The sequence below is a fragment of the Poecilia reticulata genome, linkage group LG2, assembly GCF_000633615.1.
Source record: "Poecilia reticulata strain Guanapo linkage group LG2, Guppy_female_1.0+MT, whole genome shotgun sequence".
Lineage (NCBI taxonomy): Eukaryota > Metazoa > Chordata > Actinopteri > Cyprinodontiformes > Poeciliidae > Poecilia > Poecilia reticulata.
In genome coordinates this window covers 21,725,357-21,743,046 of record NC_024332.1, presented here as the reverse complement: position 1 = coordinate 21,743,046, position 17,690 = coordinate 21,725,357, and the positions used below count along the sequence as shown (strand labels likewise).

Genomic DNA, 17,690 nt, shown 5'->3' with positions numbered 1-17,690 from the left:
GTTGCTTCAGCCCCACTTACTGTACTTATTTTATTTATTTATTTTTCTTTTACTGCAACCTACTGTACAACTTTGATCTTGTAGGCCTATGCAGAATCACTTGAGTCATTTTTGGACTCTGTGCTGCTTCTCATCCAGCAGACGGTAACTAAACACATTCTTAGTGAGTCTCAAAGTCCAGCTACTCCTGGATATCATCGGGAAATCTCTCAGCAAACAACACGGTGTGGACAATTATCCCTTCTCCATTAGGTTATTGATGTATGAGGCTGAAGAAGAGTCAGCGAGTTGAATTCATGAATTCCATTTATTAATGCCAAAATGCAGCTGATCCATTGTTCATGCTGTCCTTATGGGCTGGCAGAGCAAAATGGCATCAAACAGCAGTTTGTAATTCTCTTTGTCAGCCTCTATCTAAGCTACGCCCTAAAGAGGGCGCTCCCTAGTGTCTCATTTCCAGCTTTCCGCGTGACTGCTATGTGAGTGCATGCATGTATAAATGAGCATGCAAATAGCTAAAAGAGATAGAGGAAAACACAGAATTATTTATTCTCAACAAAGGCAATAAATTAGATTCTGTTGCGAGGACTTTAGCCATTCGTTTGCCCCCGTAGTCCTATTTGGCGTTGTGGGAATCGGCTTCAAATGAACAAAACAGAACAAAACTACAGCAGACACTTCTGCTATTTAAATGTACATTTATAAAGATATTTCTAATGTTTGTGAATGTTTGTGAATGACATTCTTGTCCAAATCAAAAATTCATGCAAGTTTTCTGATGGTCTTTAAAGGTTTTTCTTTAAGCAGCAGCATCTAATTCCTATTTGTGCTTTTTACAGCTACTATGAGTTGTTGTGAAGAGGTGATTTTTTTTAAGCATGAGGTGACTGAGACCGAAAGATTGGGGACAGAATGAGGAGTTACATCTCCTGTGGGAATACATTTGCGAAAACATCCGCGAACGCGGAGTTATTTAGCCAACACACCCCACTGGAGGACACCAGCTGTGAGGAACAAGACAACCAACCAGACTTTTCATCCTGTAAAGCCAATCTGGGACCATTCATCGAGTGGGCAGCCTGTGGCGTAGGAGCAAAATCAAATGTGAAACTTCCTTGAGTGTCCTGGAGTGTAAGAATGACTGTAGTAAAACACATAAAGACTTAAAAGCCACATGACTTAAACTCTATTTGTGTTTCCTTTGTAAAGTTACAATAGTTTGATTGGTCAAGTACTTTTCAAATAATATTCTGCCTTGAATCAAAATTCAAGGCAGATTTTTCTTTCTGTATTGTGTGATTATGGTCCCATGTGATTTTTACAACACTCCATCTACTTTAAAAGGGCAGTATTATGTATTTTCCAGGCACATAGTGCCATTTTTTTTAGCACAGTCAGGTAACCATGTTAGCTTCAGTTGTTATAAAAACGCAGTATATATCAAACAGGATTTAAAAGAAATTTGATTTTGCAATTTAACACCTTGAAATTGGGTCTCTGTCTCTTTAAGAAGCTTTACACACTCCTTCTATAGAACATAATCACAACAATATTCGTACATTATTCTGTCTACAACTGTTCTTAGGACCATGGGACTGAGAAGTAGTTAACACAACAAGCTCAGCAGACTTGCAATTCCACCAGGTGTTTGGTAATCGCTGCTGCCACTAGTCTGGAGGAGCCGAACGGGGGAGTCGAGGGGTAGTGGTGCTCTGTGGGGCAGAAGTTTGACTGTAGCCTGGAGCTTAGGTGAGGTTTTGGATAAATAGGCAACACACTGTATCAGCAAGTGTTTAGACACCTCTGAATGGTTGCCATGGAGAATTAAAGGATTCTCAAACATGCATGAAAGAATCAAGGGAACACTGCCTGGTAAGTTTTTGATGAGAGTGACAATAAAATACAGTGAAACTCTCAACAAAGTCAATTTTTACAAAATACTGCTCTTTTAAAACAGCATTGTCCAGGCGCCACATGAGTCAGCAGAGGGTATACGTTGTTAAAACGCAGTAAGAGGCCGTTTGCTTCCCCTTCTTTTTTCACATTTCTTCATGTCAAACTGTTGTTAAATAAAGGCCACTAGTATTTTACCTTAATGTATCAGATCATCAGAATATGAATTAATTTTCATTTTTCTGGAAAATATAACATATTTAAAAAGCTATTTTTATTTTGTTTATTTTATGAAGAAAAAAAAACAGTATATTTTTTGTTGCATTCTTCTAAGCCACACCTAGACCTAAATACACCCTAACCTGTAGAACCAGGCAATCATTATTATAGAACCACTAAAAACAGATCTGACAGCAAAGATCCTACAAAGAATCTTTTAGCCTTAAGTTAAGTTTGGTTTATTTTAAATTCATAAACCAAACTTAAGGTGTATAACAATAGATGATCATCAAGGTATCTGAAATGTCTCAATCTCTAAGGGTTGCAAACTGTTTCTAAGGCTTTAGGACTCCAGCAGACAGCAGAGAGACTCATTACTCACAAATGGAAAAGGCATGGAGAACTTTTCCAGGAGGGACTAACCTATCAAAATTACTCCAAGAGTGCATCAACGATTCGATCAGGAGGCCATAGAAGAACCCAGAACATCTTAAGCATCACAAGCCTGATTTCAGTTAAGGCCAGATGAAGTCAGTGTGAAGGTCAAAGACAGAGGAAAAACGACACCGATGGGAAAATTCTATAACACCAAGGCCTATATTGTATTTTCCCCCCACATAAAAAAAAAAAAACAGCTTGATGACCCCCCCGATAGTTTTGGGAGAATTTCTGCAAAGAATAGTTTCCCAAAATGTTATACAGATAAAAGTGTAAAGTTTTGGAGAGTGTGTATCACATAACACCTTACATAACTAACACAGCATTTAAAAAAATAAAAAGAACACTATACCTGAAGTCAAACATGTTGAGGACAGTGTGACAGTCTGGCTGAATTGACTAATTACCCAAAGAAGAGTTATATTAAATTTCTCCACAGCGACATAAGAGATTCACTTCTGGTTATCTCAAAGTTGAAGATCACAATTCCCGTTGGCACTGCAATCAGTTTTTTAGTTCTCTCAATAATTTGTGACGGACGTCGTAGTTTCAAAGTTCTTTTGTAGTTAGGTTGTCTTTGTGCGATATTAAAATGGGTTTGATGATCTGAAACATTTAAGTGTGAGATAATGTGTTAACTTAAGTTCGGGAGCTGGGCCATACCCAAACTGCACCTCGAATTTTCCAGGCGACCTATTAATCCTCTGCTCACCCAGTCATCTCAGTCTGTTACGTTTCATCAACCCCGACCGGCCTTACCCTTTGTCTCTTTCATTTCATCCTTCTTCATTCATAAAAAAATGCTTTGCTACCTTTTGTTGCTGCAGGTTTCGTCTGAGGGCGTCCTATACAGGCTCGGGGAAATAAGAGGAACCGTTTCCCCAAGACTAAACCCCCACGCAGAGTCTTCACCTCCCAAGCCCTCCATCATTCTCCCCAGACAACCAAATCAACATCATTCCTCCCTTCACCCATTCATCAATACATCTTTAAACAAACATCTTTGTGGCGTGGTCCTTGCCAGTGGAGAAGGAAGTGTTTGAGTGGGACAAATCCTATTTTGCAGCTCTGCAGTTTAACCACCCAGATGCTCATTACTCACCTGCACATAGAGGTTTTTGCCAACTCTGTGGATTCTGATTCGATGGAGACGCCCATCTGCCAGATTTTTGGGGGTAGGATTGAACACATCTGGACTTCTGTCTGTCTGAAGATGATACCAGATCTGAAGGCTTCCTAGACAGAAAACAGAAAAAAAACAAAACACGTATGAACATGTAGCACGTCTTTGCAGAAATCATTAGCACCTTGTGATAACTGACTTGTCATCTTACTCGGTGTGCTAACGGCAACGTGTTCTTTTGAACTTCAGAGAATTAGATTCTCAAACACTTCTTTCAAACAGGTTTGTTCCTCATTTGTCACCAAAATCAAACCCTTTGAGATACAGGAAACAGGCATCTGCTGTTCGTTAACAAATACTTAGGAAAGGTACAAAACTTCCTCTCTGAAGTTCAGGATATTCTTAACTCTTTGAAGGACAAATGGGCAGGCTCAGCTAGAGTCTCATTAATTTAAATCAGTCAGAGCCATTTCTGCAGTATCTAATAACGAGTTTTCTAGAGGCTTTGGAATTGAGGATTCACCATCCTAAAACAGCATTGAACGAATAGGAGGTTAGTCAGCAGCTTCGTCATCCATCGCATCAGATTTATGGGCATAGCAGAAACACAATTTAAAGGTCCCATCTTGGGACTTTGGCATATAAAAACTCATTTCTTTTAAGCTTATCTTATAGCTTGTCATTCTATTTGTGAGATTGATTTTGTTATATCAAGGTTTCCCTTGGCATCAAAGTAGACAGGTTGCAGAATGAAATATGAACCCATGTTGATATGACCTCTGGCCTTATGTGCATTTGCAAAGTCTTTTGATTTGCCTTGCTTATAAAAGATGCTTCAAGAATGAACTTATTAGCTTTTTAAACTTACAGACCACATGTCCACAGAAAGTAGTGACTCGTTCCCAAAACTCCTCAACACGCACTGTAGTACTATTATGAACTGTCTACTTATAGAGTTTGTAATGAGTTTGTTTTTCTTCAAGCAAAACATCAGATACTTTCCACCTGTTTTGAAGTCAACAAATATTTTTTCTCAGAGCTTCTCACTTCAGAACTGAACAAGTCGATATGTGCTCAGTGTTTCTGGTTTTAACACACACACACACACACACACGCACACACACGCACACACACACACACACACACACACACACACTCAGACAGCTGCTGCCAGATCAAAGAGTCAGAAAGCTATGCATTGTCAAGTGGAGCTGGGTCAATATTACAATTCCCAGAGTGTAAGTGAAGGGCTTTGTGTTGTGATTCATTTCAGATACTGAGAGTGCTCCACCAGATGAAGGTCACCGTGGATAAAGTGTCTTCTTGCCCTTCACTGTTTACGGAGGCCTGAGGGACGCGGGTGTTCTGCTTTAACACACAAGAGTGGATTAGGAGGGTGGCTAAAAACTGCACAAAGGTGCTACATATGTCACTCAATATCATGCTGTCGAGTGTGGATGCAGCTTAAACAGTGGCGGCTTAATGCTTCGAGGGCTGTCATGTGTCAGAAACAGAAAGTGCTGGGACACTAGGCTGACAGCAAGTAACTAGCATCACAAATACAACAGCCCACCTCTGAAAAGTGCTGCACAGTGTGATAGCTCTGGTGAAGCACAGTGGAGTGGTTTTTTCCCCACTCTCTTCCTTTTTTTTTTTTTTTTTGCTAAAGAATTTGAAGGCCATGAGAAATCCAATGAAGGAAGAGATGCAGAGGAGGAGCGAAAGCAGAGAGGTCAGATCTTTTCATTTGCCTATAAACACAAACCTGCGGGGGAGACTGCAGCATTGTTCCAAGGCAGCAGATGGAAGATCAGCTTCCTGCTCTCTTCAGCTGGAGCCCGTGTCTGATCTGTCATCGGACTTTATTTTACATTGCTTCACCTATTATTACAAGATGAACATGTAATAAAATGTTCATATATATATATATATATATATGAACATGTGTGTGTTGAAAGTCTTTATGTATTTGCGTCAGTTTATAGTCAGCAAGATGCTAGTCACATTTGTTATTTTAGAGTTGATTTCACTATTCATATTTATTTATCTGACTCCGGTTTCCTCCCACAGCCCAAAAACATGACTGTCAGGTTAATTGGCCTCTCCAAATTGCCCCTAGGTGTGATTGTGTGTGTGCATGGTTGTTTGTCCTGTGTGTCTCTGTGTTGCCCTGTGACAGACTGGCGACCTGTCCAGGGTGACCCCGCCTCTCGCCCGGAACGTTAGCTGGAGAGGAACCAGCAACCCTCCCGACCCCATTAAGGACAAGAGTGTAAGAAAATGGATGGATGGATTTATTTATCTGATGGGACACAACCAGGCTGTAAGCAGCACTTCAGATTTCAAAAGAAGACACAGGAGATGATGAAGCAGACAGAGAACTGAAGACACATGATTTTAAAAACTGCATTTAAACGCCACCGGGCTGTTCATCTGGTCATTTTAAAATCATCTGGGTCTTCTGTTATTTTCTGTCAGTCGTGACAGAACCTTTTTGTGACCCCTTTATGGAAAATTAAAACGTTCTTTGCGTGTTTGAACGTGGTGGGATTGTTCACATATCAATGCTACAAAACGCGGCATAAGTGAATGCAGAGAGGCTTTTTAATCTGCCAACCCCCCTCCTCACCCATAGCTCCGTTTTCTCATCAAACATCTTTACGGCGCATGTAAACCACCTCCATTTTATCATAGCATAGAGATGTTTTTCTTTCAGTATTGACTTATTACATAAAGATTAGAATGGGATCTGCGCTTCTTGCATGTGTCCTTGAATGGGCTTCTGTTTGCTGATTATCCATTGTGTTAACTGGAGTTCAGGAGGATTACAGCTGGATCCTTCCACACTGAGTGGATTCTATTTTCCCCGCCATCTCCATCCGCCTCCAAGTGAACTCTCCGAGTGTTAAGTGGACCAATTCACAGTCAAAGGAGCCATCTCCAGTGTAATTATGCAAGATCATTTGGTTACCATGACGACGCATGTGTCTCAGTTTGAGAGTGAAGGTATTTTTTGTGATAAGCAACGAGTAAAAAAAAGAAAAAAAGAGAAAAATCAAAATCAGGGGGATAAAAAAAAAAAAGATGCGTGCTCTGAGCAGCATGAAGACAAGGCCTGCCCGACACAGGCATTTCCATATACAGCTGTATTGTTTTTAATAGTTCTGTCAAAGCAACATAATTAAAGTACACCTTTTCCAAAAGGTGCACCGTCAAGCTGTGGGTTGGTTAGGGTGAGCGACTGACCAGACGCGGGTCCAGCTGTCACAGCAGGGCTGAACTCTCTGTCGTCTCTATCAAAAACACCTGCACAGTTTAATGGCATCAAACAACAAAAGCTCTGCAGTCGTTCTGTTCGACCAAAGCATCAACCTGTTTCAGTCGCTGTGATTCAGCTTCATTTTTACCTCTCGGATCATCATGGTCAGCTGCGCTGTGCTGGACTAGAGAGGAAATAGAGCTTCACGGTGATGTTTGTAACTCACATCAGAGATTAAACATTTTCTGGAGCAACAGTCTTCTTGTAGCTTCTTTCTGCCACTCCACCTTATCAGAGATTTGCTTTTTAAAATATTTGTGTTAAATTTAAAGTATGCGTTTAAAAATGTATGAACCGCGGACATGTTTGATTAAGCAGCTTTCCTTGTGGGTCAAGAAGCCGAAGCAGTATCCTGAATTATGTGCAACCGGGAACGCAGAATCAGAGGACGGGGAGCAACAAGGCTGATTSGAGATCCCAGCCATGCGGTGTGTGCAGCTTTGACTTGGGTTAATCTCTGTGAGGAAACTGTCTCGTTTCACACACACTTGCAGATATCCTCCTGATCACAGGATCCATGAATGTATACTTTTGCTTTTAAAGGGAAAAAGAAAACGTTCTGTACGAAAAAAAAGGAATTTCTCCCTTTCAGATTTCTAAAATGTTGCTTTCTGTTTCAACTAAATGTTTCTGACCATCAAACAAGAATCAAGGTTAGACAAAGAAAACATTAGTCAATAAAATATAAGGATTTTAATGTTAACTAATGCAAACTAACCTGTTCCTTTTGGAAAATTAATTGCCCTCCAAATCTGGTAACTGGTTATGCTACAATTGGTGATAAATGAAATAAAATAAAATAAGCCATCAAGCACTTTGATAACTAGCAGTGGGTCTTTAACGTCACAGTTTGACCCACTTTCCTTTAAAGAATTAATTCATTTGATCTGCTAGAGGATTTCCTAGAATCACACGCCTACATCAGACCAACCCACAGCGCGGATTTAAGTCCAGATTCTGATACATCTAATCCAAATCCAAATGAATGTTTTTGAATCTTTCCTGGATCGACCCGTTTCAGATTAAGATCACAAACAATGATTGGATCTTCTCCCTTTGAACTGGACAGCAGAGTTCATGATGATGATTCCATCATTACAGGAGGTCATTTAAAGAACAAAGCAGCCCCAGACCATCACTCTGCCACCACCGTGTCTGACTGTTAGAACAGCAACCATTCTGTCTGTTAGTTTCACAACGGTTGCAACAAAACAAAGACCTTCCAAAAACCTTTCCAGACCAATAGACGAAAGTATCGTTTTAGTCTGCTCCTACATTTTTTTTTTTTTTTTTTGTATTTTGAAATAATGTGTTGCTTTTGAAGATCCTTTAGTCTTCTTCGTGTTGTCAGGCAAGATCTATAAAAATATGTGCATGCAGATCAAGCAGTAATCAAGCCTGGCTGTGGGACATGATTGTGATAACTTTCTATGATGAAATTCATAGTTGATTCATGATTTAAAGGGCCAGCATTATGTGTTTTCCAGGCCCGTTGTTCCAGTTGCTAACACAATCAACTGGTTTTACAGATTCATAAGGCCACAACCAACATGGTGGACCAAAGCAGACGTACAGCAGCGACGGGCCGTTTCTCTAATCTGCTCAAGTATCTAATGTGTCTGAGAAGTAACATTTCACAGACGTGGCCCCGTTTGTGCTCCACCCGGAAACGTTCTTTCACATCGAATGTCTCCTTAAAGCTGTGATATTTATTTGACTTCATGTATAACTTTAGGCTTCTGAGAGCCTTGGTGTTAAATATTGTATTACTGATTGCAGGTTTTTCAGTCGTCTTTTTGACTGAAAACTCGCTGCATTGTGCCTGCAGGTATTTGCATGTCTGTGTAAATTAGGTGATTTTATGCTTCCATTTTTCCAGATCATGTAGTAGCATTTATAACTAAAGAAAAAACTTAACAGCCATGTGATCGGTATCAATGATCGGCAGTCATGGGCCCCCATGGGCCCCCATGGGTCCCCATGGGTCCCCATGGGTCATCGGTATGTTTTTGATGAAGGAATAACATTATCTTGTAAAGCTCAAAAAAGTCAACTTTTTATAATACTGCTCCTTTAACAAACAGAGCAGGAGAGACTTACATTTTTACACAGGTCTAGAAATATGTAGAGAGCATTTTTAAATGAATTTATGAAGTCATTATTTGAAAATATCTTTTTGTACTCAGATCATGTTTAAAGATTAATGTTAAACATGTTAAAAAACACAACAAATACATTCGAGAAATGTGAGGACCTAAATCCTGCTGAACGTCATTGTACACAAGCAGCACTCTGCTGTCTTTACCATTAACCCTTTAAAGTAATGTACTGACTGCATGAAGCTTTTTAAATGTCAAACAACCTGTTTATCTTTTCTGCCCTGTGATTATAGTATTTTTATTTCACTTGACTTGATTTGAAATGAGCCGATGGTTTTTATGTGACAGCAGGAGATAAATGTTGGGCAGCTTTGCATCTGTCGATTTGTTTTCTCGTCCGTGAGAGGCTGCAGTGCGCACAGGAGCAGACCGCCGAAGACACGTAAACACAGACGCTACTCACTTCTGTAATTAAGAAATCAACGGAGAGCAGCGTAGATTGCTCACTATTCATGTAGATGCCGCTTATTTCAGTCACAACATAACAGCCAGTTAACATGGCAGGGATTCTGTCATTTCCTGACAACATTGCATCAGCACACATTGTATCCGAGTTTCAATAAATAGACTCCTGCTTTCACATCAATCACATGACGGAGCTGCATGAGTGTTGACAATCAGCAGTGGTCTGTGTTGATTATGTGTTATTAGAGTAAAGTATGGATGAGAAGAAATGACAAGAGTTAGAAGGGAAGGATTAGGAGGAATGAAGCAGCTATGGATCTGTGATTTTGATCCCCTGCATGGACTTTTCTGGCTGTGGTCTAATGTTTGTCTGACCCACACCCCCCTGGTCAGATCCGGTATTCTTTGGGTCTTTTGTTGAAATTAAGAAATCTGCAGGCGCCTTTGGCATCATTTTTCAATTGATTAACGGAAGACGTGACAGCTGATACCTTCCACTCTCCCTGAACTCATTAGACATTTACTGTAAGTACGGCGACATGGCAACCACTGAACACAATGTTTCAGCTCCACTTCCACTTGCTCAGATGTGTTAGTGTAACTGCTTTGCCTCCTGCAGTCTCTATTAAGACTTTAGATATTGACTAGAGAAGCACCAAGTTAGTTCAGTCCGTTTACCATGAGCACATTTACTACCCAATATCTACCAGTTAAGAAAATATAAAATATAAATGGTGTAGAAATGTATATACCATTTCTTAAATCATACTCTTCCGCTTGGTAAAAAAAAATATCAATCTTCTCTGAGAAAATATTCAATACATTTGTTTTTTTTTTCTGTTTCATGTAGGAAGTTATCACTGAGTTAAGCTTTATCACTAAGCAACAGGACACAGGTAATTTTCTCTGCGGGGTCAAGGTCAAGTACTGAGTGGAAGTTACCCAGTTTGGTAACCAAAATGTAAAGTCTTCCCTGTATCAACAGAAACTCTTGAGCAGTGTTGAATGTTTACTCAATTAAGCAGCCCTCTGTGCAAGATTCAGGTGTGTAGAGCAGCTGATCCGTGTCAGCAAGCTGTCAAATGATTTCACTGTGGTGACGCTTATTGGGTTACAATCTGTTGTGTCTGTGCACTGGCAGCGCGCTCTGAGAAGTCACGCAGTTTTAATTCTCCTTCTCCCATATGACATCTGAGCTGATAGCTCACTCTGCCAGGTGTATTTGTGTGTATATAAAGTGGGGAACCAAACTGAGATCAGGAGTTTTATCAGAATCAGACAGGAAAACATGTTACTACCATCTCTGAACACGGCCAGATTGGTAAACACATGAAGTACTACTGACAGCATCCTATATCACTCAGTAAGGACACACTAAATTATTTTTAAAGAAAATGCTGAAAGAACACCCTCTACGTTCTCAGACATCCCTTCCACAGGTCGCTTAACATCTTGCCACTTGGAAAAGTCATGGGTGCTTCACCTAAAAAACAGACGGCTTTTATTCCATTGATATTAGTGCCACAAACACAGCAACAGTCACTGCAGATTGCTGTTTACCACCCTGAAAACTCAGTCTGGAGCAACCTTACTCTCCAGAATGATCCAAAAATTGGGCAAATAATAAAAAAAAAACACAGTGCTCTGGTGCAGAGCGCTCACTAAATATTTCCTGTTTTTCATAAGATTGCTGTGGGTAAAAACCCAGCAGGTTCTGCGAGACTCGGATCAGCTGAAGTTGTGCATTAAACATCCAAATCCAACAATCCCTTCTGGGAACTTTTTTGTGTTTTCAGAGAGATTACTTAGACGTGTCTGTATCATTTTGGATTATGAAGGGGAAAAAAAAAAAGAAACACATACAGATAAACACAAATATAGACATTTTCCAGACTTTAAATCTAAGATGTAGCACTGTCAAACTGTCATTTTCACTTTTTCCACACGCCATAGTTCATTGCTATCGTTTATCTCAGAGGTGAATTTGTGTATTTATATCCATTCTTACCATTTCTGGCCAGGATGGTTGTAATGTACTGCTGAGTGAAGGTGCTGACAGTCAGCAGCATGGCCGGCCTCTGGGAGGTAACGAAGCTGAAGGCCATGTCCTCTCTGGCCCTGCTCTCGGCGAATGCGCTGGAAGCTTGGGAGCTTCTGTTCTGCATCACTGAGAAGGGCTCCTGGAAGGTGTAGGTCACTGAAGAATCTCTGTCAAAGGACACAGACACCTCTGCAGGGACACAGGGAGAAAAACCTCAGTGCAATGTTATTGTCAGCACAGAGTTCAAAAAAGTCTAGGTTCATTTGCGCCTACAGTTAAAATAAAAGACAACAGGGCATTTAAATTACATCAAAGGATAAATCAACAAACCCAAAGCAATGAATCTCTTGGAAGACATAGTGCTTTAAAAACAAAAGCACACAATGACTGGAAAGAATTTCACGATCTTAAAAAAGCCGACATTAGTGTCCATCGCGCAGAGCCTGGTTACATCCAAAAGAGTTGCCGTATTTCATGTCTCATCACTTGGGGCAATTTATCAGACGGATCTCTCTGCGGGCCCAGAAGCCTTTGCACAGCTTCTTTCTCCCTCATCCAGTGCTACTTTCTGAGACCTACAAACAACTTTGATGTGTAAAATTGGCACAATTCTCGAGCCTGTCCTCCCAGACAGGCATGGCATGTTAAAACAAGCCTTGAAAAGTAGAGCATGCAGGATCAGCCTTCCCTGTGTTGATGTTATATAACCGCTGTGATGGTGGGTTGAAAAACAGAGGAAACCCAAAGTTCACCTAAAACTTTACGATTCCACACATATAAGAGAGTTTCTTCAAACAGATGATAATGAGGACTTCACCACAGAGCCATATCGTGCTGCACTAATATAAGCAGGTACTGCTGCAGAGTGGCTGATTTCTTTTGTTTGTTTTTTTTCAAGCATAAGATCAAATGCCGTCTTCAAATCCCAGTTTTTTTCTCCACAGTAAAGGATGATGGGGGTGAGTAGGAGCGAGAGTATGGTGGTACACTCTGCTCACAGCTGTCTTTACATTGCTGCAACAACATATTTGCATTGAGAGTGGCTGAGTAGTGCCACAGTCCCTGCTGCCAGCACACAGCGGTAAAATGGATCAAGACGAGGCGACTGCTTCCCCACTGCACATCACTGATGGCTGCCACCGCTGTACACACACCACTACGCTTACATACACACAAAACTACTGAAACAAAATGAAGAAAGAGTGATTTTACTGCCACCGCAGGTATGATGTGTGATGTATGCGTGGGCGTGTGTGTGCGTGTGTGTGTGTGTGTGCAAAATAATAAGAAAAGCTCTGCAACATAAAGGCATACACAGTGGCTTGAGATCACATTTAAGAATCACATTTTTAAAGTGCATTACCCAAACAATTATCTAATTTTTCTGAAGCAGAAACCAGGTAATGTAGTCTCCCTGCACTCAGCAGCAAATTTACAGGGTAAATTTACTCCACTACACATACAAACAAGTAGTACCAAACTTGTTACTGATAGATGAAACACAGTTCATTTTCTAGTTCTTGGGTACCCCACCCTGATGTCGTCCTGGGAAATTGCCCATAAAGCCCATTTCAAAAACCACCACTGTATGAACGTTTAAAAAAAAAGTTCTATAGTCTCAAACCAAAAATGTAATGTAATATTAACTTTTTATTAATAATAGTAATATTAACAGATTAATAGCACGCCTTAAACACTCTCAGCCCTAGTTTAACATAACATTAATCTGTTATGATATGATTAAAATATCTGAAATCTAAAAATATCTGTGCAGTTTAGTATTTATTTCACTGATGCAGAAAAGCATKAGTCTAGGAGTCATTCATATCTGGCTTCCTGTAACCAGCTATCTCAGTATTTCACCAGCATTTCAGATGATTGCTGTAAGGACAGGAAGGAAGGAAAAACTGAAACTTGATCAAAGCTTTGGGATGTGTTATTCCCAATGCCACACAATAGACTGATACAATAGTGATTTCAAGTGCAGTTGTGGTTTAGCTGGTCGCTGTGGTTTTTGCAGCCCCTGAATCAGAGTTGTGAATGAACATTTCCTGTCTGCCGTACTTCAGCTGGAGAGTTCTACGATTGGATGCAACAAATCAACTCACTCCTCTTCTGTAGACACCGGGAACTGATCCTACAGCTGGAGGTCTTGTTTTTGGGTTTTAATGATTCCTTCTCATTCACACAGATGAAAATTAGCTTACTTAATCTAACTTGGGCAAATTTACATTGTATGATGTTGATTAATGTACACCACCCCTTGACTAATAAATAGACAAATAACATAAATGATTGACTGTAAGACAAACAGCTAGAGTAGCAGCAGACCATAACCAAATGCATCCTTGTTTTACCTCAGCTGGGTCCAACAGAACCAGCTGGTGAGGTTTGTCTACAGGCTGTGTTGGTGAGGAAGGTATTCAGGCTTCTCTATGTGACTCAACACTTCATTTGCTCTGTTCCCTGCTGACTGCTTTGTTCACTAGTGAAATAGTTTGGCTGTGTCTGTTTTTAGATCTACATAGACTGACCCGCAGAAAGGCACAATTCCATCTGCTGTGGTGCTGGTGAATTTTGACCACACACTCCCTGCTTATTAAATCGTTTTTCATGACTAATTCAGTGCACTCTGAGGAGGGTCAGTACAATGAAGAACCAAAGGGAATTATTCATGCTAGATTTATCTAAAAATACCATCAAGAGCTAAACACATTTTAATGGTATGATCAAATTTACTGCAAAATGATCAATGGTGCTTCATTTTCATTACTGCATTAATCAATCAGCATTATCTTTCCCTTATCAGAGAAGGCAGCAGAAAGACTCAAAGAACCCTCTGCCCAATGACACGCTCTAGATTACCAGGAGGGGTCCCAATGTGTCCCAATGCATCATAAAGTCTCCAAATGTGTCTCAATGCATCATAAAGTATCCCAATGTGTGTGTCCCAATCTGTCTCAGTGGGACAAGCACAAGAAAATCATTGTTCATTTATAATCAAGATTTTTAAACTTTAGTATATTTTGTTTGGAAATTTCAAGTTAAATAATAATTTTAAAAAACTAGTAAGAAATTTGGAAAAATATGAAAAAAAAAACAAACAAAAAAACGCTGTCCTATATTCTACGTATCAAAATAATTTTTCGAAGTGCACTAATCAGATTTCTGTATCTGTACATTCCTTCTTTTGGCTTGTGTGAAGGTCTGACCTTCAGCATACTCAGAAAGACATTTAAAAGCATCATATTTTAGTGATTAACAGAGCTGTAAACAGAAGTTTCAGCATGGATTTCCTAAAGAGAATGTAAGGTTTTGGGCTAAAATAGTTCATATAACCCAAGCAGATTCAGGTCATCAACATGTTTCTTCAGACTGGAAGTAATATGAACATTCTGGAGGAAACTTTCTGGTGTGTGACTTGAGTCTGATAGAGAATCTGAGGACGGAGCTGATTACTATGGTGATTGTTCTAATCCCAATAAGATCTTTACACTGATTATTAATATGATTATATCAATGTTGTATAAGCCATTTTTTTTGTTCTTTATTTATTTATTTATTTATTTATTTATTTATTTATTTATTTATTTATTTACAAAATTGATACTCTATTTGATGCCATTGCCCTCCAAAGGGAGAGAGAATCAGGCTCTAATTTACATCTTTTCATGACCCTGTATCATAAACAGCATGGCGGTAGAAGCGGGTTTTTAAACAACGCTGRAGCTCCTGCTGTTTTCAGATCTCAGTTCATAAGGAGCAGCAAACAGTGGRACTGTGCAGAGCGGTTCGCCACAGCTTCAGGCGGAGTTTTCATCTGTGTTCTCACAGAGTGTTCACTTTGTTTCTTTGTCACTTGGTCAGATTGCAGGTTGCTCAGCCTACTCCTCTCCAGCCTGTGCAGGCTGTGCCCATACTGCAGGAGATAATTTGTTCTAATGCATTTTAAATGCTCCCACACTCTGCAGTGGGGACAGGTATTAATTGTCTCTTGCGTTGCTCGTATTCCTATTGGTTCTCTGTAATGGAATAACCTTGACAGTGATTGATTTTCTGTTTGCTACAATCAACCTTAATTGATTAAAAGAATTACACTGTGTATCTTTTGTTTACACACTCACAGAGTGGGACTCACCTTGGTTGCAGGTGGCTCCTCCATAGGCAGACTGGGAGCAGTCGCAGATGTAGCCGTTGCTCTTCTCGATGCAGCGGCCTCGGTTGTGACAAAGATTGCTGGAGCCGCTGCAATACCCTGGACAGCCAGAGCTCACCCCAGGGGTCATCTTAGCCCTCTCCTCCAGGTCAAAGGTCATGCCGTTGACCATAAAAGATCTGATGCAGCCCAAGAAGCCTCTCTGCTGGGATGCTGTTCCCCCTGAAAACATACTACCATTTAGATGGGGGAAAAAAAAATCTGCAGTAACTTCATAGCTATGGCTATTCATAAAGCTTCCATACCATAAGCAACCAGGATGAATCTAGAGAAACAATTTAGGCATCTAAGGATAAAAACCTGATCCAGACTAATGATACAAACTATTTGCCTTCATCAGTTTTACAGGGAAACTCAAACTGTACTTCTTCACTGCAGGTTTTCCCTCCCAGAGATGAAAGACTGATGACTTTGGATGGARAATAAATCATACAGTTGTGAGAGTAATTTATCTGAGAGAGGAAAAAAAGAATCACAAACCTAAAGGCATAATCTCCTTTCACAATCCCTTAAGGCTGATAAATGAAGCTTCTTAAATGCTGTATTGTTTCAGATGAAGAGAAGCTCTGCCTGTATTTGCTGCATGCATTCATTATATGTTCCCTCATCTGAATTCAAACTCTTTCAAGTAGAATCCTACCTACCAGTGTTACAGGTTGTGATGCAGTGTSTCTGTGCTGTTTTTAGTGCTATTAACCCTTCTCCCCGCTGAGGTCCCTGTAGCAGGATTCTTATTACAGMATGACCCACAGTTGTCATTTTTCATGGGCTGAATGGATAAAAAGGCTTCTGATGCCACTGAGAGAAAAATGGATGTTTTGTTTCATTTGTCTTGCATCAAATCTTCAGTGTTTGATGCAACTGATGGGGATTTTTAGAGCATTTAAGTCTCGTCTGTTTCAGTGACTCATTGTATAAACGTTTTGTCCTCTTCATCACCATTTTCAGTGTACAAACACATAAAAAAATAGATGTTATGAATTTGTTGAAAAGTCAGTGACGGTTAATGAGATATGYGTTTATCCAAAAATATGGATAATGCCATTTTGGGGATAGAATTTTAGGTTTGGTCTGCACATCCATGCAGWCAAAGCCATAAAAACRTAACAAAGACAAAATGTCGCAGCTTTATGTGCCACTTCTCATGAATGTGCTTCGGAGCAGCTTTTGGGGTCAGCAGCTGCAGGTAGGGACTGCTAAAGCTAAGTTAACAATGTCGATACATTTTGACACCAATAAAATACCTTAAATGTGTTGTRGTCTTTTGTGTGGTCTGATGAAAGTCAAAAGTATTCAAAAGTATTCTCMACTACTATCCAAACATAAATTAACAGGAATAAATTAAAAACGTAATTTATCCATTTGAATGAATACACATCCTCTTTACTTTTGGTATGGACAAAGCTTTATAAAAGGTAAACCAAAATTCTTTGATAGCTCAAGACGAAGGTGAAATATGAAAKAAATGATATGATTCTTTCTTGCCGAGGTTGTTGGTCCCTCTGTATGTGACTTCAGTATAAACAACTTTAGGTTTGTTTGTAAATCAGAATGAGATGGTGATGTAAGGTTTTTTCTTTTCTTTTTTTTTATAAATAAATAACATTTATATAAAAAGCTAGGATCAAATGCTATGAGATTGGAGTTGATTGTTACTAACTCCTCTAAAAGTGATCAAAGATGCTAAGAAATGTCCGCTGTATGTAAGATATTGACTGATGATCATGCACATGTAATCGTATGCAACAGATTATAATGTCACTCAGAAGTTCATTTCATTTACTCGATGACTAAGTGAAATACATTATAAAGGTTAATTCCACAGATATGGATGTCTTCAAGGTTTTATTTCTGTTTATTGTCATGACTTCTTGGGG

General features: G+C 39.7%; 1 protein-coding gene and 1 long non-coding RNA gene across 2 annotated transcripts in view; one reads left to right on the top strand and one right to left on the bottom strand.

Annotated features, from left to right (window-relative positions):
• The window catches only part of LOC103482356 (contactin-associated protein-like 5), a 174,079-nt gene that overhangs the window by 17,667 nt on the left and 138,722 nt on the right, over positions 1–17,690 (bottom strand). The window contains 3 exon segments of the mRNA XM_008438481.2: positions 3,653–3,786; positions 11,565–11,786; positions 15,736–15,975. Of these exon segments, the coding sequence (XP_008436703.2) occupies positions 3,653–3,786; positions 11,565–11,786; positions 15,736–15,975 (596 nt within the window).
• On the top strand, positions 1,464–3,548 carry LOC103482354 (uncharacterized). Its single transcript, XR_536442.2, has 2 exons — positions 1,464–1,872; positions 3,378–3,548. It is a non-coding gene; the product is annotated as an uncharacterized LOC103482354 (long non-coding RNA).